We start from the raw sequence: 23,215 nt of genomic DNA, 5'->3' as shown, positions 1-23,215 counted from the left end.
TTGGTTGCCTCCCACATGTGCCCTGACCAGGGTCAGGAATTGAACCTGTGACCCTTCGTTACGTTGGTTGACGCTCTAACCGCTGACCCATACCAGCCAGGGCCTCCGTTAGACTCTTGATGAGGCATTTATAGGAGTCTTGTAGAATGACATTTGGTCCTTACCTATTATTTTTTCCTTACGACTAGTATAAGATGTGTTATGTGCCCATGTGGATTCCTGTATTTTTGTTTCTGAACTGCCCTTAAGTTCATTATGACATTTCACATTTAAATACTTAAACCAGCATGGAAGTGTTTAAAGTTCTCAGCAGTTTATACTTAATTTCCATGTCATTCTCAAGAACAGAAGAAAATACTTAATACAAATAAATTAGGATGATGAATTCAGTTAATAATCTTAGCCTTGGCCGGGTGGCTCAGTCATTTAGAGAGTCCTCCTGTACACCAAAAGGTTGTGGGTTCAGTTCCTAGTCAGGGCACATACCTAGGTTGTGTGTTCTATCCCAGGTGGGAGGGGCACATACAGGAAGCATCCGATCAATGTTTCTCTCCTCTCTGTCTCTTTAAAACCAATAAACATATCCTCCAATGAGGATTAAAAAAAAAATCTTTCAGACATATCATTTTGCTTTTAAATGCCCTTTTTATAAAGTCTTAAAACAACCTTGGAGCTTACATGCAGTTAGAAGAATATCTCATTTCATTCTTTTCTTTAATCAGTTTTATGAGCCTGTTAATGAGTTTCTACTTATTTTTTAAAGTAATATAGGAAGAAAAGATTATTTAAAAAAAAAAAATTATTGTTTGAAGTATTACATATGTCGTCTCCCCCCACCCCTTGACCCCCTCTAGCCCGCTCCCACCCCAGCCCCAGGCCTTCACCACCCTACTGTCTGTGTCCATGGGTTATGCATATATGCATACAAGTTCTTTGGTTGATTACCTCGACTTATTTCTGACATTGAATTTCAATGTTTAGGGGACCCGTAAGTAGAGCACGAGTAATACTGTGGATCATTTCATTGCTTTCTTTGTTTTGAATCTTTATTATAGAGCAACGGAGGAACAAAAAGGCAAAAGATATCGCATCAAAATTATATTGCCTATCAAAAGCAAGTTATTCGACGGAGTATGCGACATAGAAAAGTTCGTGGCGAGAAAGCACTTCTTGTTTCTGCTAATCAGACATTGAAAGAATTGAAAATTCAGGTGAGGACAGCATAACACTGAGTATGTTGTGGACGAAAAGGACCTTCATAAATTCCTGCTTTCCACCCATGTTTATATGTGTAACGGGTTTTTTTTCTAGGTTGATCTCTGAGAGTCATGTATTAAGCCACTGAGAAGGTTTTATTGGTTTCAGTAATGCCTGCAGGGCCCCAACATTAAAATAACTCTTTCTTTAAAATGACCAGAAGTTTTTAGGAGAGACAAGAAGCTTTCTATGAAGATGAAAGTGTTTTTGGATTCTGAAATTTGAACAAGTTCTGAGGAGCTTTCCAATGAGAAAATTGAGTGTCAGTTTGTTAACATGTTGGGGTTGTTCCAGAATGATTGGTCTCTCTCTCACTTTATTGTGCTGAATGCTGCTCTTTGACCACTTAATGGGCATTTGAGCCGATTATTACCAGGATCTGTCAAATTTGAGGGGATGTAAAAGGCAGCTGCTTAATTGTTTATTGGATGAGTCAGAAACTCTTTTTATCATAATATTTTTGGTGTCAGATAAGTCTGTTGGGTAGAATTTTAAAATTGCCTTCACCTCTCTTCTCAGACTGGTGTTTTCATATTGTTTCTTAAAGGTCCATTTTACATCATTTTCTCTCTATCCCCCTAAAAGCATGCATTGCTTTACAGATCACTTTAACGAATGCAGTGTGGGCAGTATGAAAAGGCTTCACGGTAGTGTTATTTCTCGGTGCTTATGCTGAAGTACTGTAAATGAGCATGCCAATGTATATCTCAGAACGCAGGCAAAGGGGCCTGATAAGTTCAAGATGTCCAGGAAAAAAGTCTGGCCCCTGATCTGCTTCAGTCACTGCTATATGTCCAAAAAGCTGACCAAATTTCCCTCTTTGCTACTTTCATGTGGCATAGTTCAATGGTTATGCATTTTTCTTGTTGCTGATATTTATCATTGTAATTGAGACAAAAGTACAGGCTTCCTTTGAGGGTGTCATGTGTTCCAGATTGTCCGGGGAACAGTATTTCCCTCGGTTGAACCCATGGCTCTGAAAATAAACGTGTTGGCACAATATCTCCCCTCTGTTTATTGTACCTTTTCCATCTGAGAAAGCTTGCTTCTGTCACCGGCTTTCTGCCTGTCAGTGGTAAACCTCGAACATTCAAACCCTTTCCAGTACACAAAGAGCCCCTGTGGTGGCGGCATTTGAAAAGCCTGTGCTGCTTCTATTGTGGACTGCCGTTTTTGAAGAATAAGTCAGAAAAGTCAGCAGAAATCACCTCCATCTCGGAGCGTGTAACCTGCACCAATGGGCTGTTAGAAGGCAGCAGCTGTTCAAGTGAACGTCCCGAAACGGGCTCTGCTCAGAAGGTTCCTTTCCAGTGTCCTTCCTCTCATCTCCCACCTGCTCGAGCACCGCTGGGACCCAAGCAGGGTCCAGACAGAGGGCAACGAAATGTCATTTCTTCTCGCTGCTCAGTGTGGTAGCTTTGAAAGCTTCAGCTGGATGCGACCCTTTTACCCCAGCAGCCTGGACAGCATCAGGGTTTGTGGTGGGTGGTTTTTTGAAAAGCATGTTTTTTTTGTGTTTGATGGAGCCTTTCCTCCAGGGAATACTACAATTCCAAGGTAATAGGACGAGAAGCTTTGTAAAACTGTCAATGGCTTAGCCTAGACATACCCATTTGCAGTTCTTTAAAACCTGAAGAAACTTGCTTTGCCGAATTACTAATTCATCCACCTATGATGCCATAAAGTAAATGAAGTATAATTTATTCATCTCCTTTCTCAAAGGATGCACAGTGTTTTATTGTGTTATTTCATTTTTCCAAAAATAGGTTTTGAGTGGGTGGTATTGCCTGCCTTAGAAAGGAGGAAATGTTGGCACAGGTTTAATGGCTGGCAGTGGAAGCCATTGCTTGTACATTTCCTTATTTCTCTCTCAAACACACACACACACACACACACACACACGCACACACACGCTAGCAAGCAGCAGGGAGCCACTCACCATTAGGAAAACATTGTTCCCTATTTCTCTATAGATCAGGAAAGCTGTATCTACTTGTTAAACAGGCTTATAGTAGTTCTACTCAAGCATTCTCCTAGTACTTCTGGTTTATGAGTTATTGTACCAAAGGCCTCCATGTCTTTAATGAGCCTGTTCCCTTGTTCTGAAATCATTTTCTCCTCATTAGTACACACTTGTTCCTTTGTCATCGCACCTCTTCTACAAAACCTGTCTTGGCCTCCGGCTGTAGAGCTGGCTGTTCTCTCCCGTGTCCCCCTGGATCTTACAGGTACCTCCCTCCTGTGAACTCCAGGGTGGCATCAGTCACTTTTATGTTTCTTGCACTTAGCACAGTATTTGTCAGGTAGCTTCTTATTAAATGTTTCATTAGTTCTAGAGTGAATTTTAATGTCCTTGTCTGTGTACTCAAAATAATAAAAGTCTGGCTCTAACTGGTTTGGCTCAGTGCATGGAGCGTCGGCCTGCGGACTGAAGGGTCCCAGGTTCGATTCTGGTCAAGGGCATGTACCTCTGTTGCGGGGACATCCCGGTGGGGGGTGTGCGGGAGGCAGCTGATCGTTGTTTCTCTTTCATCTATGTTTCTAACTCTTAACCCTCTCCCTTCCTCTCTGTTAAAAAATCAATAAAATATATTTAAAAAAATAATAATAATGTCTGAGCACCAGCCCCTCACCGATCGTATTTGTGTCCTGGGGTGTTTGTTGTTAGTCCATAGGGTGGTGCAAAGACAATGAGCATTTAGGGATCTGCACCAGCATTCCTCCAGCCAAGCAGCTGTGACATTTCCCACATTCATGGTCTCAGAGCCTCCATGTAACTGCCTTCCTCACAGGTCCCGGGGCCTGTGTGCTCGGCCGGCTTTGGTAGACTGTCCTGTCGATTCTTCTCCCTTCCCAGAAATAGGCTTGTTGCTTCATAGGCAGTTCTTGGATGATGTCAGTGCACTGTGGCCACCCATCCCTGTTTGATCAATCCCTGCTCGCTTCTCGGGGGCTGATGTCCTTTTGAGAAGTCCCGTTGAGGTTCTTGTTTGTGTGCCGTTATTAAAACCACTTTTCTGGTCCCAGCTGTCCCAGCATGGAAATCTCCTGGCCCCTGTTATACAGTTGGTTCAGGCTGCTTTGCTAGGCTCCTTTTGTCTTCCCAGATTCAAAGGGTAGAGGAAGAGAGTACATGGAAAGGTAGGATGGTTTTCCTCTAACATGGGTATAGGAGTAATGAAAAATACATGTAATAGAATGCACTCCATGAGGATGTAACTAAGTTATGAAGCATGATAAAGTGCACACCGGGAAGTAATAAAAGTGAAAAGTTTTTTCTGAGTTTGAAAATGTGTAAGTATTATACCTAGTAGTCTTTCTGAATGTATTTAATTTTTAACACTTGGCTAGAACTAGGGTCCTTTACCCTTAAGGAATTCCTATTTTGGTTCCTAGACGAAGGACTCAGTCTAAGAATGTGTGTCCCAAGGACCGAATTGTGTAGTCCAGGCTGCTTGCTAAAGGAATCAAAGCAGAAGGAAGAAGAGTCCAAATCGCCTGCGGGTTAATTTAAAGACTTGATGATTACAAGGCTGAGGGACTTGGGCTGAGTGACAGTAGTGGCCTTCCCCAGGCCTCCTGACCAGAGGAGCCGGCAGCCCAGCCCCTTCTGCTCCTTTGATCTCCCACCCCCACCCTCGGAGAGGTGATAGGCGCAGGACTAAAGCATCTGGGTTATAATTGTTCCTCTACCAGCCCTCCCAGGGAAGGTCCCAGATGTGGTGGGATTATAGCCTCAGTCGGTAGGTAGCAGGTGGGCTGGCTGCACACAGTAATGTCTTTTGTACTCAAGTTCTTTTATCTTTTCAGGAATCTATTCAAATAGGGTATAAGTCTCTGCATTTTGCTTTATACCAACTTTCTTTTTTCTGTTTTTCTCAGATCATGCATGCATTTTCAGTCGCTCCTTTTGACCAGAATCTCTCCATTGATGGAAAGATTTTAACTGATGACAGCGCCACCCTCGGCACCCTTGGAGTCATTCCTGAATCTGTCATTTTGTTAAAGGTAAGTGACGGTTTCTTACCTGAGGAATTCTAGAAGGTTTTTTCCTTCTCTTTCCTCTGGGAAGTTTTAATGATGCACACCCACGTGTGAACTGCTGCAGTGGTGGTTCCAGCTGCCCAGGTCCTCAGCAGGGTGTGGTAACAGGTGACTGCCATGAATTCGTGCTGGCTTCTCGGTTCTCCAGCTCTGGCCCAGCCGCAGAGACTTAGAGGAGGTCATAGCATCACTGAAGTTTTCATAATTTTGTTAAAAATAATGGATCTAGATTGAGCCTCTTCCCTAACTTCTGGATCAGCAGAATTAACGATACTTCTACTATTAAAGCATTCGCTCATTTCCTCTTGGCTCAGAAACAGCAGCCTGTCATGTTAGGAATCACACAGACCCGAGGCTTAGCCTCAACCGTCAAAATACGTTTGGTTGTCCTCATGGGATTCTTGTCCAGCTTATGCACACTGGCTTTAGGTAGAATGGATGTAGGACGTGTTTTCGATAGTAGGGCTTCTGAGAAATTGTCAAAGAAAGTGAATCATTGAACCAGCCTCATTTGCCCAGTGGTTCTCGTGTCTAGAGGTACCTGCTCATCACATTCAGTTGCTGCTTTTGTTTGTGGCCAGAAGCATCCAAACTATGCTAAAATGTTTGTAGGGTGTTTGAACTGTGACAGAGATGCTTTTCATACCCAAGCGCCTCAGTTCTGGGGAGATAAGCTAGGCCCTGGACACGATGGAGCAGACCCATATCTGCCCCACACATACACACACCCTCACCCTGCCACCCACCCCTCCTGCTGATCACTTTCCGCTTTCTTGGAACTGTAGGTTCTGCGGAATTATTTATTGTGAAAACCTATTGACTTGTTGAGTCCTAGGAGGCCCGTCTAAAATCCTAGAAACAGCAGTGTTATTAACGGGTTTGTACTTCCTGTGGGCAATTAGATTCCCCACTGGTCATTGGCCCCGGCCTTCCAGCTAATCCCACCAGAAGCTCGGGCTCTGTGTTGGCTTCTGCCCTAAAAAGGATCAGGGTATTTTGTTCTTGTTAGTGAGGCAGGACAAAAATGGATTTTTAACCTAATTAGTATTTCTAGAGGACCAGTCTGACTTTTTATTCCTACCTAACTTGGCCACCACCAGCATGTGAATTCACATCAATTAAATCAGTTTAGTAACCTTGGCATCTAAACATCTCTACATCTAGAGGTGTTTTTAGGAGCTGGAAAACATGCCACACATACAGTGTGCACTTTTGTGGGTGATGAGTTAGACCCATTACAGGCAGGCCACCCTTCGTGAATCCTCAACTTTGCCGGCTGTGGCTCGAACCCAGTTCTCTACTGGACGGTGTTTAGATTTGTGTCTTGTGGCCACATAGTAGTCAGCTCCTGGGCCAGACTTCCTCCTGGCTGCCTCTCCCTTATGTTTTGAATTGTCTTCATTTGTTGTCTAGGCTGATGAACCAATTGCTGATTATGCTGCAATGGATGATGTCATGCAAGGTAAAGACAAATTTATTGTAGGAATTGGTTGATTAACTTGTTAGAAGGACGTGGAATTATAGATATTTAAGCTTTCACCTATAATACTATTAACCTTAAAAAAAGGTTGTACATGTTGTAAATGGAAAGCAGAGAGAAGAGTAGTAATTATTTAGCTGACCTGGGGGGAAAAAAACAACAACAAAAAAAACGAAATAAATGTCAGCCTACAGATGGAAGAGGTCACCAAGAAGCAAAGCTAATTCAATCAGGCACACAGGAATGGGAGGCCCAGGTACCCCTGAAAGTGGGAGTGAGGTATGAGCCTGGAAACAGGAAACTGGTTAGAAAACTGTATAAGAAGCAGTTAGACACCTCACTGTCCCCCAGATCCTCCTAGCCCATTGCTTTCCCCCATGTCACACTGCCTCTTCCCCGGCACCTCAGATGGGCAGTTCGAGTGTGTGTCTCAGCTCATTGAAGAAATGAAACTAGAAGGTGAGGCTGAGGCCGCTACTTCCCGGCGCACCCGGTGCGGGTAGGAGCCGCGGGATGCAGGCTTCGGGAAAGGGGGAGCGATAGACGGCTGTCCGGAGGCTCACAGGTCTTTAAGAGCGTGCCCTTGACTTGGAGATGGTATAGAGAAGATGAAACACGGAAATAGTGCAGAGCTACCAACTCAGAAAAACGAAAAAAATCATACTAGACAAGCAGTGCAGCCACAGTACCCCGAAGGGTCCAACTGCGAGCAGTATTAATAAAGTTTAAAAAATACCAGTGATGTGAGCCTGGAGATCAGCCTAACAACAGAGCATCCTATCCCAGTGCCATCAGGGGAGGTGCAGCCGGTCTCTTTCCGTGAGGAATTGTCTAAAGTAGTGAGATAGCAATAGAAGCATGTGATTTAGGGGAAAAAAGGTTGCACACCGTAAGAAATGGCTACAAGAGTCAAAAGTGGTTCCTTCTGGTGTGGGGATGGGAGGAGGGGGGCCAGCTCCGAGGTCAGTCCCGGGGTTGTCTCCAGGCTTCCCTGGAGCCGCGCAGAATGTAAAAACGAAGACTGTCATCTGATTATTATCACCCGTAACTTCAAAAGTAATGATTATGGGTGAAGTACTTAAAAGTTATTTTAAACCTCATCTTTGGGCATTGACATGATCTTGTTACTTACTATCTGTCACGACAGTCTTTCTAATTTGGATTTTTTCCCCCCCAGTGTGTATGCCAGAAGAAGGGTTTAAAGGTAAGTTACATTTGTCATGTTCTGTTCGTGAATGTCAGAGTCATACTGTAATTTTCTATTAAAGTGAAGGCTATAATTTGATTTTAAAATTTAATTCAATCTGAGTCTCATGACTGAAATTAATTTTAGTTAAATGCATTTTTTATTCGAGCTTCTTCGTTATCTTTTTCAGCACTCGGCCTCAGATGGGGCCTGTGTGGTCGCAGTATCGACTAGCACATGTCCATTCTGCTTTCTCTTGTCTGGCGGGGGAGGGGGGAGGTTGGGGAATTAGCTAGTGGCATTTCGAGGTTTATATTTAACCTGTTTCCAGTTCACCCTGTCAGTCCCATCTGTGAGCAAAACAGTTTGTGTGCAACTGATAAGAATTAGAGGAGAAGAATTTGCTGAACTATACGAGGTTCAGTGAAAAGGTTTCATTAATCTATTTAGAGTTAAGGCATGTCTTGGGTTATTACTTTAGATGGAGACACAGTGCCTTGTACTACATCTTGGCCGCTATAGTTGTGCACACCAGTATTAGTTACTAATCCACCAAATACGGACCTTTGGCATTTACTGTTGCCATTCTAACTGGTTGTGGCCGGCTCCAGAGGTCCAGGCAGGCTGTGATTTTTGCCCAGGAGTCGGTTTGAATCAGATGTCAGGGGTGCCTTTGCTAAAGGAAATGAGTGAAAGCCACTGGCCCGTGGAAAGCCTTCCTCCCAATGCCCCTTTGTTGTCTGCGCATCACGACGGCAAAGAAACGCCTGATGTCACAGCCAAAGCAAAGCAAAAAAAAATTTTTTTATGAAAAATGGCCATCAGATGAAAGTGTCAGTCACATCTCATTAACTTCGTGAAGACAGCACATGGCTTTGAACAGAAATGGGATTTAGCTGAAAACCTACAGTTGGCTGATTTTTAAAAATATATACATTGGTTCCAGAGAGGAAGGAGTGGGAGAGAGAGATAGAGACATCAATGAGAGAGAATCATTGATCGGCTGCCTTCGGCCTGCTCCCTACTGGGGATCGAGCCTGCAACCCGGGCATGTGCCCTTGACCAGAATCGAACCCGGGACTCTTTGGTCCACAGGCTGACGCTCTATCCACTGAGCCAAACCAGCCAGGGCGTGGCTGATGTTTTTCCCTGCCCTTCAGCACCAAAGGGCTGCTGCACTCATTGATGGAGGTGGATAGTCCCCGGGGGGGTGGGGGTGTTCTGGGCGAAGGGAATGCATGGACTCGGCATGTTTGGGTCATAACCATACTTCCACGTGTTTCTTTTCCCAGGTACTGGTCTCCTTGGACATTAATCTCTTGGACCTTTCCTGACTGCTAAGAAATGACCAGAAGGGAAGAGGAGATTGACATGTCAGGGCATTAAAGAAAAGCTGGATTTAAGAATTGAATCATTACCCTACTCTTCCAAAAGGCAGAAAACCATTCAGAAGTGACCGTCCCAAATGCCTTGTGTCAAATAAAGCCGATTGCACTGAAGGGCCTCAGACTTGAAGGAAATGTTTCAGGTTTTCTATTTAAGGGGTGGGGGTGGGGCAAAGGCGAATAAAGATCAAACCAGTTTAGTAGCAGTAACAGGAAATCATGTTTACATATGAGATTTATAGTCACGGGAGGGAGTAAAATTCTGTTCTATTTCCTTGCTCGAGTTTCATGCCAGATGCATTGGTCCATAGGAATTTGTATCACAGTAAATGGGACGACATTCTGCTCTGAGCTAAGCGTAACTCTTTAGAGACGTAATCTGCTTACCAGTACCTGTCTTTGATTCATATTTTACTTTCAATAAAGCATGAAAGTGAAGAACTTGCCATAATTGTGGGAAAGTGTCTTCAGATTAGACTCCTCTCCGCGTCGGCTGCGGCACGCCCGCCTCACACGCTGCCCGGCGATCTGTCTCTTAGTGTTGGGCACAGGAGGGGGCACCCGCGTGTCGCCTGCAGTGACCAAGGGACCCTGCCTCGTTTCTGGCTTCAAAGGCTTTTTGCTTTCGAGCCTTTCGGAAAGGACGACGAATGTTAAAACATGTGGTCACATCTTCCTCCAGTTCTGCTGTTACTCAGAAGCAGAAAATCAGACCCGCCTTGCACTTTTGAACAATCCGACCTCCTCAGAAGAGCGGAGTGGACTGAAGTTCGTTCGTGTGGACGACACAGGCTTTTGTAAAATGTCTTCCTGTCTCTCCAGTCCACCATCCCTTGCATCTCACCTCTCTTTTTGAAAACATTCTTCCGGAATGGCCAGAAAGCATCTTTACATCACTTTGTTTAAAAAGGGGGGAAAGTGGCCATTTTATCCAATTCAGGATTATTGTTATGAGCAACATACAACCGAAGCAATATTCCTAAGAACATTGAAGGACTTTCAAATAGAGTTTACGACTGGAGTTTGTCTCGCTGTTTCCTCTGTTGAGTATGTATGTACATCTCGGGGGCAGAGATGCAGACTTGGGCGTCTCTCTTGCTAACATTTTCTTTTCCCTCTAGGTTTGTGCTGGGGTTCCCGCTCCCCCTTTTCTAAACATTGAAACTCAAACAGCGGAGGGGGAGGCAGGTTTCAATTGGAGGGCTAGGCACCCTGGTAGCAGCATCCCTTTTGAACAGCTCTTTTTACCAGAATAACCATGGCTTTTGGGCAAAATTATAGCTTCCTGTGTTTGCCCTCTGTGTGTGCAATGTCTTCTGTGTTTGCCCCCCGAGGACACTGGGTTTGTTTAACGAGCCTGTGTGGGAGAGAGCACCACCCAGGACCCTCAAGCCATCCTAGGAGGTAGTTCCCACCTGCGGTCAGCACAGGGAAGGACTCAGTTAAGGTCACAGATAGCTGATCATCTTTTTAAAAATATATTTTTATTGATTTCAGAGAGGGAAAGAGAAGCATAAATGATGAGAGAAACATAAATGATGAGAGAAACATTGATCAGCTGCCACCTGTACACCCCACACTGAGGATCGAGCTTGCAACCCTGGCATGTGCCTCGACGGGGAATCCTAATTGTGACCTGGTTTATAGGTCGATGCTCAACCACTGGCCCACGCCAGCCGGGTCTGGTCCTCATTCTTAGATCTCGCTCTTTTATTTTGCTCCAAATGGAGCTGGCGCATAAGAGTGATAACATGCCAAGTGACTTATTCTTTCCCAAGGTAAAGACTTGCCCAGAGGTGTGCCCAGGGCTGGAGGCAGCAGCTGCCTTTTCCCTGCTCAGCAGCTGTTTGCCAGAGCACATTCTTCCTGCGGATTGACATCAACCTGTCAGTAGCTCCCCGAAGCCCGACCTATTTCTCCCAGTCTGCTGTTAGTAGTTTTAAATTTTGTTACTCGAGTCTCGCTCTCACGCAATGGCACGAAATAGCGGCCTTTTGCGCGTCTTCCGGGCTGACAACCCAATCTCACTTTAATAACTCCTTTCATGGCACTCCCAGGGCCGGGAGTCAGCTGGGCCCGTGAGCAGGTGGTGCCCCCAAGCCTGTCCTCGGAGCCCAGCAGTGGTCTCCCCTTGTTCCATCAGCGCCGCTCAGGTGTCGGCCGTGCACCCCGCACCAGGAAGCTGTGTTAGGGACGCGGGAACCTGGGCCCGAGACCCAGTGAGTTGGAATCTGCCCCCACGGGCTGCTCCGTGCTGTTGGAAGTGGGGAAGCCTTGGGCTGGGACCGCTTTCCCACCCGCAGCAGTGCCCTGGCAGTGCCACCCTCGCCACTTTGTATGGGAAAATCAGGTCCACGCTGTAACCTAAAGCCCAGTTCTGGCTTTGTAGTGACAAATAGATGGAGACCAATTGGCTGTGACCACATTTTAGTGCAGAGGCTTTCCATTGGGTTTTTAACGTGCACGTGGGTTTTTTAATGACGTTAGGCCAGTCTCCGGTAGAAGGTTTCTAACGCTGGAGTCCTCCTGCCGCCCTTACACTGTTGACCACTCCTCAGTCCCAAGCTGAGGTGTGCAACACATCATACCTGGAATATAGGTTGCCATTTGGACATCTTCATTCCCTGAGGGAATAAGTATCTTCCTGTGTATCCATGGACTTTGTTGTTCGGAATTACTGTTATCTTTCTGCCAAATTAAAAAGAAATGAGTGTCCTTTTATTTCTATGGAATCCTCGTCCAGATGAATTTTTGTTGTTGTTCCTTTAAGTGTCCCGTTGGTTAGTCTATGTGGCCAGACCCTGGTTAACATGTAAAGCGAATGCTGGGTTAAAGAACCCGTTTTAGATACCCGAGGGATGACTTGCCGCCGATGTGACTGCTGGGGTGAAGGGCATTGAAGCCGGTCTTTCCTGTTCCAGGACCAGGGAGGAGCATCCTCTCTCCCTGGCATCTTCCTGTGCAGCCTGGTCAGTGCTGCAGGGACGGGGAGCAGAGTTCAGTCGGGTGAAAAGCCAGTGCTTTCGATGTTCGGTTCTCACCCCACGCACCTGTGAGCACCTCTTCCCACAAGGCGCAGGTTTTATCACCTGCCGCATATCGGATCCTTGAGACTGGGAGTTGACCACCTCCAAAACCTTATTTTATGGACGCTAATATTAACTGGGGATTTGATCGTCAACATTGGAGTCCTTTATTCATTAAAATAAAATTGGGTTTCACTGAATGAACAGCCTTGTGCCAAGTCCTGAGTGTGGGAAAGTCTATAGGGAGACAGGAAATAACCTCCTCCTCTCACATCCTGAGCCTTTGGGGTTTTTTTCAAGTGTAACTGTTTAGTTCATTGGGCTCAGGAGCCTGCGAGCTGTTCCAGGTACCACACACATGCGTGGGCAAGTTTGAGAAGTTGGGTCGCCTGTGTTCCAGATAATTTCACCTTTACCTTATGACTGAGAAAAGTTCATTTGCGTTGTCTTAGTTTTCTTAGCACGTAGAACAAGGCAATATTTGCTGCCTTGTTTGCCCTCCACACTGAAGCTAAGCAGTAATAGCGTTGGGGTCAAGTACTTTGTGTTACTCTTTGTAATTAGATTCTTACTTTTGTGAGAAAATGCTTTGGAGTCCTCTGCAAGTCTTCAAAAAAGAATAAAGCCAAGCTACCTGGAACCCCTGCCCTGGTGGCCCTTGGGAGCTAAAATGCCTGGAAAGGTGTCTGATTGTCCTGTGACATAAATGTTTCCTTTTGTCCCGTAAGGACACGAAGCTAATGGTCAAACACAGGCCTCGTTGGTTCTTGATTTGCGGGGTCATTTTGATAGATACTCGGGACCCATTTAGAAAGGGCTTTGGAGATTTATGTCTGATGGGCAGGTCCTTTCCCAGAGGGGCAGCTTCCCGTGTTTTGCCAAGAACATCAGGAACGGGTGCCGTGAGCTGCGGAGGCGGGGCGCGCAGGCAGCACAAGCAGTGCAGGCGACTGGCCAGAGCTCAGGCTACTTCCATGGCCCGAGCATCGTGCTTGTCATTCTTACTTACCTGTTGAGACGTGAGTAATGTTCCTGACTGCAGTACACAGAACAGGTATTTCTTGTGCTTCCCCAACAAACCAGAGAACCAGGTTCTTTTAAAATAAAATTAATACAGTATACTGCTAACCATATCACGTCACTTAAGTTTTTTTTTTAAATAATTGAATTTAGAGGTGGGGGGAGGGAGAGAAACATTGACTTTTTAAAAAATATATACTTTTACTGATTTCAGAGAGGAAGGGGGAGAGAGAAACATCAATGATGAGAGAATCATGGATAGGCTGCCTCCTGCATGCCCCCTGATTGGGGGTCGAGCCCGCAACCAGGGTATGTGCCCCTGACCGGAATCGAACCTGGGACCCTTCAGTCCGCAGGCTAACACTCTATCCACTGAGCCAAACCAGCTAAGGCAACACTGACTTTTTTATACATTCATTGGTTGATTCCTGTATGTGCCCTGACCGGGGATCGAACCCATAGCCTTGATGTATCAGGGTGATGCTCTGACGAACTGAGCCACCCGGCCAGGACTTACCACTTTTTTAGATAACATGTTTTGGACAAGTTGGTGGCATTTCTTCATGTGGTGAGATTCCCGAGCCTCATCAAATTTTAGGAAGAAGGAGGCTGCAGAGTTCAATCCTGTGACTTGTCAAGGAGGGTATGATCTCTTCTGGCTGACGTTGGTCTGCTCTTTGAATTGGGACCTGCACGCGCTCATTACTGGACCGAGCCTTCCTTCTGTCCCAGGAGAAGCAAGACCATGATCTCCGACGAAGGGGGTCCTGTTGTCGCGTGGCCGCCATCCCACAGGCGCAGGTGGCAGGTGTGCTCTCCTCATGCAGTTTCACACTTTCTCATCCATGAGGCTCTGAATCCTCCGTGAGGTCCATCCTAGGAGCCTGTCCAACATAACTACCGTGTTGATCTCAAATAGAGGGCATTGTTTTGCCCCAACGTGCTGAAAGAAAAAAGCACCCTGCTTTCAAGGACTTGGCTAAGACCAGGGAGGCGAGGCCCTTTGAAGTGGAACTGCTCTCCGTCAGGAAGGGAGCCGGCCTTGTAACGGCAGCTGGAATGGCAGCTGGAATCCCAGATCTGTTAGTGCTGCCAGCAGGCCGGGCCTGGGCCACAGGAAGTGGGGACACGCCCCAGGGGAGACAGAAGGCCTGGGCTTTCTGTCCAGGGTGGAGTGGTTGCCAGCCGGCACACTGGCCTTTGCGCACTCGTATCTTGGCTCCCCTGCCCCCTTCCCCCCGCCCCCCCCCCTCAGTTCTCTGCTGTATTTGTGTTTGTAACCTAGGGAACACTAAACGGCTACCCGCTCTTTACCATCCCGGACAAGTGTGTGTCCCTTTGGGCCGCAGTGTTCTCTAGAAGGAAGCTGGATGTGTGGAAGTTGTCAAACATGAACTAGGTGGAAGGAGGCAGTGGGCCCTCAGCTCCTCAGCTCCACTCCCACACCCACCCACGCCCTTGAAGCTCCAGGGAGTGCATTTGGAAAATCGCCCAACTGGACGGCCTCTGGGGACTTCTCTTCATCAGCCCGTGAGTCGTTTCTGTGTTGGCTTATGTCTGGCCTTTTCGCTGCATCTTGTCCCAGCTGCCGCAGGCACTGACTCGGGGTGAGGGGCTCCAAGCTGTGCTAGACCGCTTAGAATTCTGGAACTAGAGTGAACTGTTTATTTTTGTGTCTTTCTGGGAGCCAGAGTTGGGGCTGGCCTGGATCTTCTGTCTGCCCCTAAAACCACTCTGATCCCAGAAATGAATCAACCTAATTATGAGACTGTTCTTGTGCCCGAGGGCAGGGGCTCAGCCGTCTTCCTCACCACATCCCACCGTGAGCCACGTGACATGTTCTCAGCAAAGAAAATGAGTGATCCCTCCAGGGTCCACTAGACACTCCTTTTCTGTGACAGCAAGGCCTCCGGGAGAGAGCTGCTCTTCCTTCGGTACAATCAGAGCTGGCCCCACTTTGGGGCTTATCTTTTCCACCCTCAGAGAGAGGATTTCTAGCTGTGTTCATTATTCATGATCCAGACTTCCCCAAGAGTGGGCCCCCCCCGGGGTTGCATCCTCTGTCCTGTCTCCAGCATCAGCGGGGCAGCCAGACACGAGGCCCAGGATCCTTCCCTGAGGGACCTGCCCTGGTGCCAACTCCCACCCCTCATCCTGTCTTATGCTCACTGGAGTGGCACTGCCTTCTCCCAGTCAGTCGGCCCTGCAGACAGCACCCCCCTCCCCTTTACCAGCCCCTCCTCGATCTTACTGCTGCACAGACAACACACCTTGGGGACCCACCGCTCTTGCGTTTTCTCCCCTTGCTTTTCCTGCTGGGCAGTCTCTAGCCCCACCTCTCTCCCCTGTGATCCAGCCAGGGAGGGGTGGGCATCGAGGGGATAGTTATTTCCAAGAGGCCTCCTTCCCGTCGTAGGACTCCATCGTGCATTATTCCGAGTTTATTGTGCCATCCACATTTCCACTCTCCAGTCTTCTTAGATGTCAGCTATTCTGAAGCCAGCTTTCATTTCGAGTACTTGGGAGAGCAGGGGTCGTGGCTAGGTCGCAGTGTACTAGTATTAAGTGAAAAAGAAAAGGCTTGTGCCAGGAGGCAGCCATGCGTGACTGGTCAGCCCTGAGTGGTTTGGATTGAAATAGGGCAGAGAAAGCAAAGCGGCGGGGCCTTTGTCCAGTCTTCCCTGCCATACCCAGGCGCCATGCCAGGCTCTGTGCCCAGCCCCCTCCAGCACAGCACATGTTGCCTTCTCCCCAGGGGCCCTGACAGTCTCAGGATGCTGCCCCCACCCCAGGACCGGCCGGAGATTAGAAGGCTCTTGCACTGAGGTTTTCTGGAAAGAGGAAAATGCTGTAATTGAAAAGCTCCTTGATTATAAAGAAGAAACAGAGAGGCCTGGCACAGAAGAGCTTTCGCTCGTTGGCCTGCTCAGCCAGGGTTGGACACGTCTAGTCCCTAGTCCCCCGGTGCCAACAGGACCTCAGGCCCTTGGGGATCTTGGAGTCTGCCGGGTCCAAACCATGAAAGGTCACAGCTGCAGCTCCTGAGGGAGTGCATTTCCACATCCCCACGGCCTCTGTCTGCCCCTCGCTCCAGCTCAGGTGGGGCGCCTTCGTCTCTGCTCGCAGTCTGCAGCGGTACCTCCAGCATCGCCTTCCTGGCCAGAAGTGGGAGTCTCAGCATGGAGGGGGGGAGGGCTCCTTGGGGAAGTCGTTAGAGAAGCAGGAAGAGGCACTGGGGTTGTGACCAGAATTAAGGATCCATCTGGCCAGGCGTACAAAAAAAAAAAAAGCCAAAGGATATGGAGATAGCTTCAGAGGACCCTGGACTTCATATGCCCTTCCTGAGCTGTGAGCCCAGCCCCAGTCTGTAGGCTTCCAGCGGGCCCTTCCCCAACAGGATCTGTTTTCACCAAGCATCTTCCAGAACCAGTGCCTGCGGGACATACCTGGCTGGGGCGATTGCTACACGGGGAAGTCCCTTCGCACCATCTTCAGCAGTGCCTTGGCCATGCTGGTTCAACGTCTTTTCCCTCTTATTGCTACTCCGAACCAGCTCTGTAGCCATGGTGCTTGCTGAGAAGGGTCCGGGACCCAGGCCCAGGTCACATGCCAGGCAGGAAATCAAAGAGCCTCCAGGGGTGGGAGTGGTTTGCAGGTGATGCTCCAGGAGTCCTTAGAGCAGCCGTCTGCCTCCTGCCCTGAACTTAACCTTGTTCCACCAGCGCGACTCACAGTGTCTGTGGCCCCATGGCACCAGCAACACTGCACGGCTTTATTAGAAATGCCGGAACTCAGGCCCCAGGCCCCCTGAATCCGGACTTGCATTGGGATCCGGCCACTCCTAGAAGTATGAGAGGCCCTGGGCTGGGCCTCCTTTCTCATCCATGGCTTGGGAGAGCCTGAGGAGGGGGAACTTGACAGAGAGGGACTGAAAAATAAGGGCCCAGTTCCACGTCCCTTCTGCCTTTTCCCATTTGCTGGAGGGTGGGATGAGGATGAAACATATCCTGTTACTCCCTCTTAATTCTAATCTCTTGGTGGGGGTGAGATTCTTGGGGGAAATCAGCTGCAGTGGGACTGAACACGCAGCCCTGCGTGTCTCAGATCTTCCAGAGGCTGATGCCAGGGATGCTGAAGGCCCAGATCTTTTTCTTAATGAAATGCAGTCCCTGTGGCTGGGGAAATAGAGGGGGAGGTGGGACTGACTGCCATTTGTTAAGTACACAGCAGGTGCTCAATAAACACGCAAATAAATGAAGACTTGAGTCCTCCCTAAGTCCTACCTGTGAAGGGGGCCTATGGACTGGCTGACCTTGGAGGGTCCTGTCTGCTTGACATACGAATTATAAATGGTTGATGAAACGGAGGTTTGTCTCTATCCCCTTTTGACCTCAGTTTCCCCTGTTATTAGAACAAGGGCGTGAGATTCAGGGGTCTCCAAGGTCCCCTCTAACAATGTTCTGACTCAGGCACGATCTTGGGGCCACCAAGCATGCCCTCGCCCACTGTCCCCCACAGCTCTGGCCTTGCAGACACACAGCCTGCTTCCTTGGTTCACCTCGGGTTGCCCCTTGGAGGGGCGCCCATGGAGACAGAGAGAGGTGGGGAGTGGGGCCCAGGAGCCACAGTGTCCGCTTGGCTGTTGCTGCTGCTCACTTGCACGTGACCGTGGTCACGTCTCTTCCCCTCTGTGGGCCTCAGAGGTCAGACTAAGGTGACCTCTGGGACCCCTTCCTGCCTGGGTTTTCAGCTCTTGTCCCACCTTTCGCCTTCCGGTTAGGTGGGAGTGGGGAGCGAGCTGCCAGTCCAGGGAGGATGTCCGAGCAGCTAACCTGCTGGGGGCGTCACCGAGCCCCCTCGCCCAGCTCGCCCAGCTCGCCCCGCGCCTCTACCCGGAGCCCAGGGGCCTGGCGCGTCTCGCCCGCCTTTCCTGTCGCCCCCACTTGCCCAGAAGATGTTTCTCTCCCCCGGAGCACAGACTGGCTCGCTGGCTGCTGCGGGGACCCGGCCACGGTGCAGCCCGGTAACCTTGAGCCAGACCTCGCCCTCCCTGGTTCTCAGTTTCCCCACCTGTACGAGGGGGCCCAGCGCGCCGCCCAGGGACCTGTTGTGCGAGGCGGCGGGCGGCGGGGTGGGGGCGCGGGCCGCTCCCGCGCGTGGCCGGGCTCTGCAGTGAGGGGGGGCCGGCGGGGAGGGAGCGCTCGGCGGTCACGTGACGCCCCCCTCCCCGAACTGCGGCGGCGGCGGCGGCGGCGGCGAACGCGGAGCCGCGTCCCGGCAGAGCTGCAGCGGCCGCCGCGGGCGCCGCATCCCGAGCGCAGGACCCCGGCCCCGGCCCCGGCCCGCGGTGAGTGCGCCCCGCCCGGGCGCCGCCCTGGGGAGGGAGGGCGCGGAGGGCTGTGGGGGGCGGCGGGGACGCGGCCCGGGGGTGGGCCGGAGGGTGCGGGCTGTTCTTGGCGCGGCTGCCGGCGGGGAGTGAGGGGCCAGGCCTGGGCTGAGCCGGCGAGCCCCCCGCCTACGGGGTGGGGCCAGGCCGCCGTGGGGGGCTCGGGTCCCACCCGCCGGCGGGGGTGGGGGCACCTCCCGCTCCCCCCTGCGAGGGGCGCCTCGGGCTCAGAGAAGGGAACGAGGAGAGGGCAGGAATGGGCGCGTTCCCTGGTCCCTGGTCCCTGGGGCAGGGGGCTAACACCGCCCAGGATGAGGCGCACGGGTGCCCCGAGGGAAGTGGGGCCCCCAGGGCCAGCGCCCCCGAGCTGAGAGGCCGGTGATGCCCTTGCGTCCTCAGGACAGAGCGCGTTCCGCCGCCTCCTGCCCCTGCCCCGCCGCCCGGCTGGACTCGCGCATCACGCAGCGGGGCGTCCCCGCGTCGCTCCCCGGGCTCCGCAGGATCTGAGGACTCGGTGGGAGCCCACAGGGCGGTCCCCGCGCCCCGCAGGCGCCCCGGTGCCAGTCGTGGGGCGCCTGGGCTGGGGAAGACACACACACACACACACACACACACACACACACACACACACACACAACTAGCGCCCTCCATGGTCGTCAGACCCTGACCTGTGCGTGACCCCCAAGTTCCCTGGGGTCATACCCAGGCCTGGGGCAGGGCACCCGGGCATCTGTCTCCTGGCTTCACTCCCTCCCTCACCAGTCCGCGGCCAGCAGGAGGCACTGGGAGAAGCGGGGTCAGGCCGGAGCAGGGAGGAAGGAGGGGACATGAAGCAAGGAGGCGTCTTTTCCTTCCAGAAGGGAGCAGGGTTGGGCTCCCTGCCCACCCGCCACAGGACAGGGTCCCTCCTTCCCCAGGTGTTTGAGGGAAGAAATGAGGATGGGGAACAGCCCTGAGCTTTCTAGCGAATGAGAAGGAACTCAGTCAAAGGTACCCTGAAGGGCATCTAGGCCGGCATAGCGGGAGGGCAGCCTCTGGGTGGTCGTGCCTCAGCCTTGCTCCGAGACCCCCGGCAGTTAGAGGGCCGGGGCAGGGGAGGGGGCAACCCAGAGGCCTGGGAAAGAATTCCAGAGTAACGATTAATCCTCCTCCTCACCCACAGCAAGGTTTCAAGGCGGGGGCTCACGTCCCCATTGCACAGATAAGGAAACAGAGGCTCGGAGAGGCTGATAACCTGCCCAAGGTCACAGTCGCCCTCTGCCTGATCCGTGTGCATCTCTACAGCGGCGGGGTGGAGGAAGGTCATTGACGGGGTAGAGTGGCCACAGTGGGCCTGCTCCCCTGTGCCGTCTGGGGTGCATCTGGATGGAGGCGGAGAAGCTGGCACAGGTTGAGGAGAACCCCTCCACCTTCCTCAGGGTCCAGAACTCAGATGATCTCCCCCTTTGGAGCCCCATGCACGCTTTGCCACCCCTTCTCACAGCCAGGATGGTGTGCCCACCCTGGGACCTTCCCAGCTCACTACCTCCTTGGGCAAAGCCCTCTCCTCTTCTCTCTGCCCCATGGGGGGAGGAGGAGTGCGGGGGTCTCAGGAGGTCTCTCTCCTGGATCTACCCAGCAGCCCCGAGGGGACAAGAGGACTCTTCCTTGGGCCTCTTGAAATGCAGAGGGTCTCCTTTGGCTTGGGGGGTCTCTGCTGCCGTGGGCCTCAGCCCTTCAGCAGGATCTGCACAGGCCTGGGGTTAGAGAGTCCTGAGCCCTCTCTCTCACCTGGCCCTGCTCCCCCACCCCCCGCCCCCGCCTGGCTGTCCTGTTGCTGAGCCTAGAGGCCCTTGGAGGACTCCTGGGGCAGGTCTGTCTTCCGCGCCACCTGTCTGTCTACAGAGGCCTTTGTCCTGGCTGTCGGAGGCTGCCGAGCAGCCTCACATGCTGCTCAGACACCGAGACCCGCGCACAGCCAGACGCAAACGCCAACAGGATTCAACTCACAAATATCTGAGACCCAGACACAGGAACCCATGGGCACACCCAGGCCAGGACCCCTGCCTCCGACTCTGAGCGCATTACAAACACGAAACACACCATCCGGACGTGTGCACACAGATCGGAGGTGGTTGTCAGCAAGAGGAGCTTCCTCCAAAGCCCTCCACCGCTGATGTCTGTTCCCATGATCTCCTCCAGGGCGCACACATGATACATACACACGCGGGCAGGAGTACAGGAAAGCCCCATGCCCTCAGAAATGAGCATGGCAGACGTGCCCAGGCACCCACCCACGCCCAGGCCACCGGGGGTGTGCACACCCGTGAATGACATCAGCTTCCTGCGTGTGGGACGTGAACTCATCACCCGGGAGAGGGTGGCACAGGCCCCTCTGGCCACCCCAGCAAAAGCTCACCCCCTTCCTTCTTGTCTGCCTCGTGCGAACCCAGCTTGGCTCAGAGAACTGGAAAACTGCCTGGTGTTCCCCCTGGTGGACCCTCCTCACCCCCCCCTGCCCCCCCCCCCCCACACACACACACACCTACACCTGCCAGGTTGTGGGAGGAGCCTCTCCCACCAGGCTCCCCCTGGCTGCCCCTGAAGGTGCTGCTGCACAGGCCCCTCCCCAGTCAGAACACTCTCAGCCCAGACTCCAACAGCCCTGGGTTTCATTTCCTTTGCCACTTTTGCCAGGAGGCCTTGCCAAGTCTTTCTAGGGGCCAGCTGGTGTAAAGGGAGGGGAGTCCTCCGAGCTCCCCTCTGCTTACCTCCTCTCCTGGCAGAACCTCTGCAGGCTGGGCCTCTGGCACCGCTGGGGAGCAGCTCCTGTGGGCTCAGATGACCTCCAGGGCAGACTGGTGCTCGGCGGGGAGCAGGGAGGGGCTCTGAGCTTGGCCGTTCGCACTTGGGCACTCACCCTAGGCTTGCCAGAGCGCTGGTTCTGGGTCCAGGCCTGGCCCTGCCTCTCGCTGGCTGTGTGGCCCGTGCCAATCATTCCCCATCTCTGGCAACCATCTCCAGCTCTGGGAGGCAGCTCCACCTGTGTAGGGAGTGTGAGGTGGGAGGTGGCAGCCCTGTGCTAATGAGGAAAGGAAGTTTGGCTCAGTTGGGCAGTGTGGGCAGATTGGAAACTCTAGGCCCACACTAGGTCAAGCAGGGGTTGCCAGTCTGGGACTTCCTGGGGGGGGTGGCTACCCTGGGGTCAGCAAGGGAGGACCTGAGAGCAGGGGGCTGCAGGTATAGTTTATCTGTGGGTCTTTTTGTGCCCCCAAATGTGCTCTGTTTTTAGGGCTGAAGACTAGTACTTGCAGACAGTGACTCAGAGAGGACGAAGGGAGAAGCAGGAAGGTGCTGGTGGGGAAATACCCCAAAACAGGGGAGTCCCACTGCGACCCCAGCCTTCCCCACTGGAAGGAAGGAGCCAGACCTCGGAAGCTCATGCTGTGTGCGGGCACAGTGGTGGGGACCTCACTTGCACACTCACTAAGCGACGCTGAGTGTGTAGTATGTCCCAGGGACACAGAGATTAGCCGGCTGTGGCATCTTGGTCCCACCACGGCCCAGGGTGGTTTTCCTGTGGTCACATCTCAGAAGAGGAGGAAAGGCTCAAAGAGGTGAAGCACCGTGCCCACACCACACTCTGTTAGACAACGCCTCTGCCGGCATGACCCAGCTTCCCTTGGGCCTCCTTTCCGAAGAAGAAGACCTGAGTTCAAATTCTGACGTTGCCACTGACTAGTTGCACAACGTGGGGCAAGTTACTACATCTCTCTGAACCTCTGCTTCTTTAAAAAAAAAATATATATATATATATATATATATATATATATATATATATAGATTTCAGAGAGGAAGGAAGAGGGAGAGAGAGATAGAAACATCCCTGATGAGAGAGAATCATGGATCGGCTGCCTCCTGCAAGTCCCCCACTGGGGATCGAACCCACAACCCGGGCATGTGCCCTTGACCGGAATCGAACCTGGGACCCTTCAGTTCGCAGGCCGACGCTCTATCCACTGACCCAGTGAGCCAAACTGGCTCGGGCGTGCCTCTGTTTCTTTATCTGTAAAGTGGGGATCACCCACTTCATGCACCTGATGGGGTTGCTTCCAGGGTTAAGAAGACTAACGTAGGTAAGTACCCAGGGCCATGCCCACCTCCTCCTGGGCACTTGTGGACTAAGAGGATATGGGCTGGGGCTTGTCAGGAATCCCAAGTCCGGTCTCTGCTGTGTGACTTTGGACAAGTCACTTGCTCTCTCTGTGCCTCATTTCCTTCTCCATAGGAAGGGGTGACAATACTCACACCTGGGAGTGCTGTTTGTGCAGATCAGACATGATGGCTGGGAGCCGCTGTGAAAAACAGAGCTGCACCCAGAGATAGGAGAGCACAGAGGAAAAGCAAACACCAGAATAATGTGGAGAAAAAATGTTTTTTAAAAACCTTCAA

At 51.3% G+C, this 23,215-nt stretch overlaps 1 protein-coding gene across 5 annotated transcripts in view; it reads left to right on the top strand.

The window, feature by feature from the left end:
* The window catches only part of USP48 (ubiquitin specific peptidase 48), a 69,616-nt gene extending 57,532 nt beyond the window's left edge, over positions 1 to 12,084 (top strand). For all 5 annotated transcript variants that reach the window (XM_028155390.2, XM_028155389.2, XM_028155388.2 and 2 more), the window contains 5 exons: positions 1,056 to 1,211; positions 5,140 to 5,265; positions 6,715 to 6,763; positions 7,959 to 7,985; positions 9,260 to 12,084. In XM_028155390.2, coding sequence (XP_028011191.1) covers positions 1,056 to 1,211; positions 5,140 to 5,265; positions 6,715 to 6,763; positions 7,959 to 7,985; positions 9,260 to 9,282 — 381 coding nt within the window. In that variant the 3' untranslated portion in view covers positions 9,283 to 12,084. The remainder of the gene's footprint in view (positions 1 to 1,055; positions 1,212 to 5,139; positions 5,266 to 6,714; positions 6,764 to 7,958; positions 7,986 to 9,259) is intronic.
* The last annotated feature ends 11,131 nt before the right edge of the window (positions 12,085 to 23,215 follow it).

This window comes from Eptesicus fuscus, chromosome 9 (genome assembly GCF_027574615.1).
Source record: "Eptesicus fuscus isolate TK198812 chromosome 9, DD_ASM_mEF_20220401, whole genome shotgun sequence".
Lineage (NCBI taxonomy): Eukaryota > Metazoa > Chordata > Mammalia > Chiroptera > Vespertilionidae > Eptesicus > Eptesicus fuscus.
The sequence above is the reverse complement of the archived record's forward strand: the minus strand, read 5'-3'. Positions and strand labels throughout refer to the sequence as shown.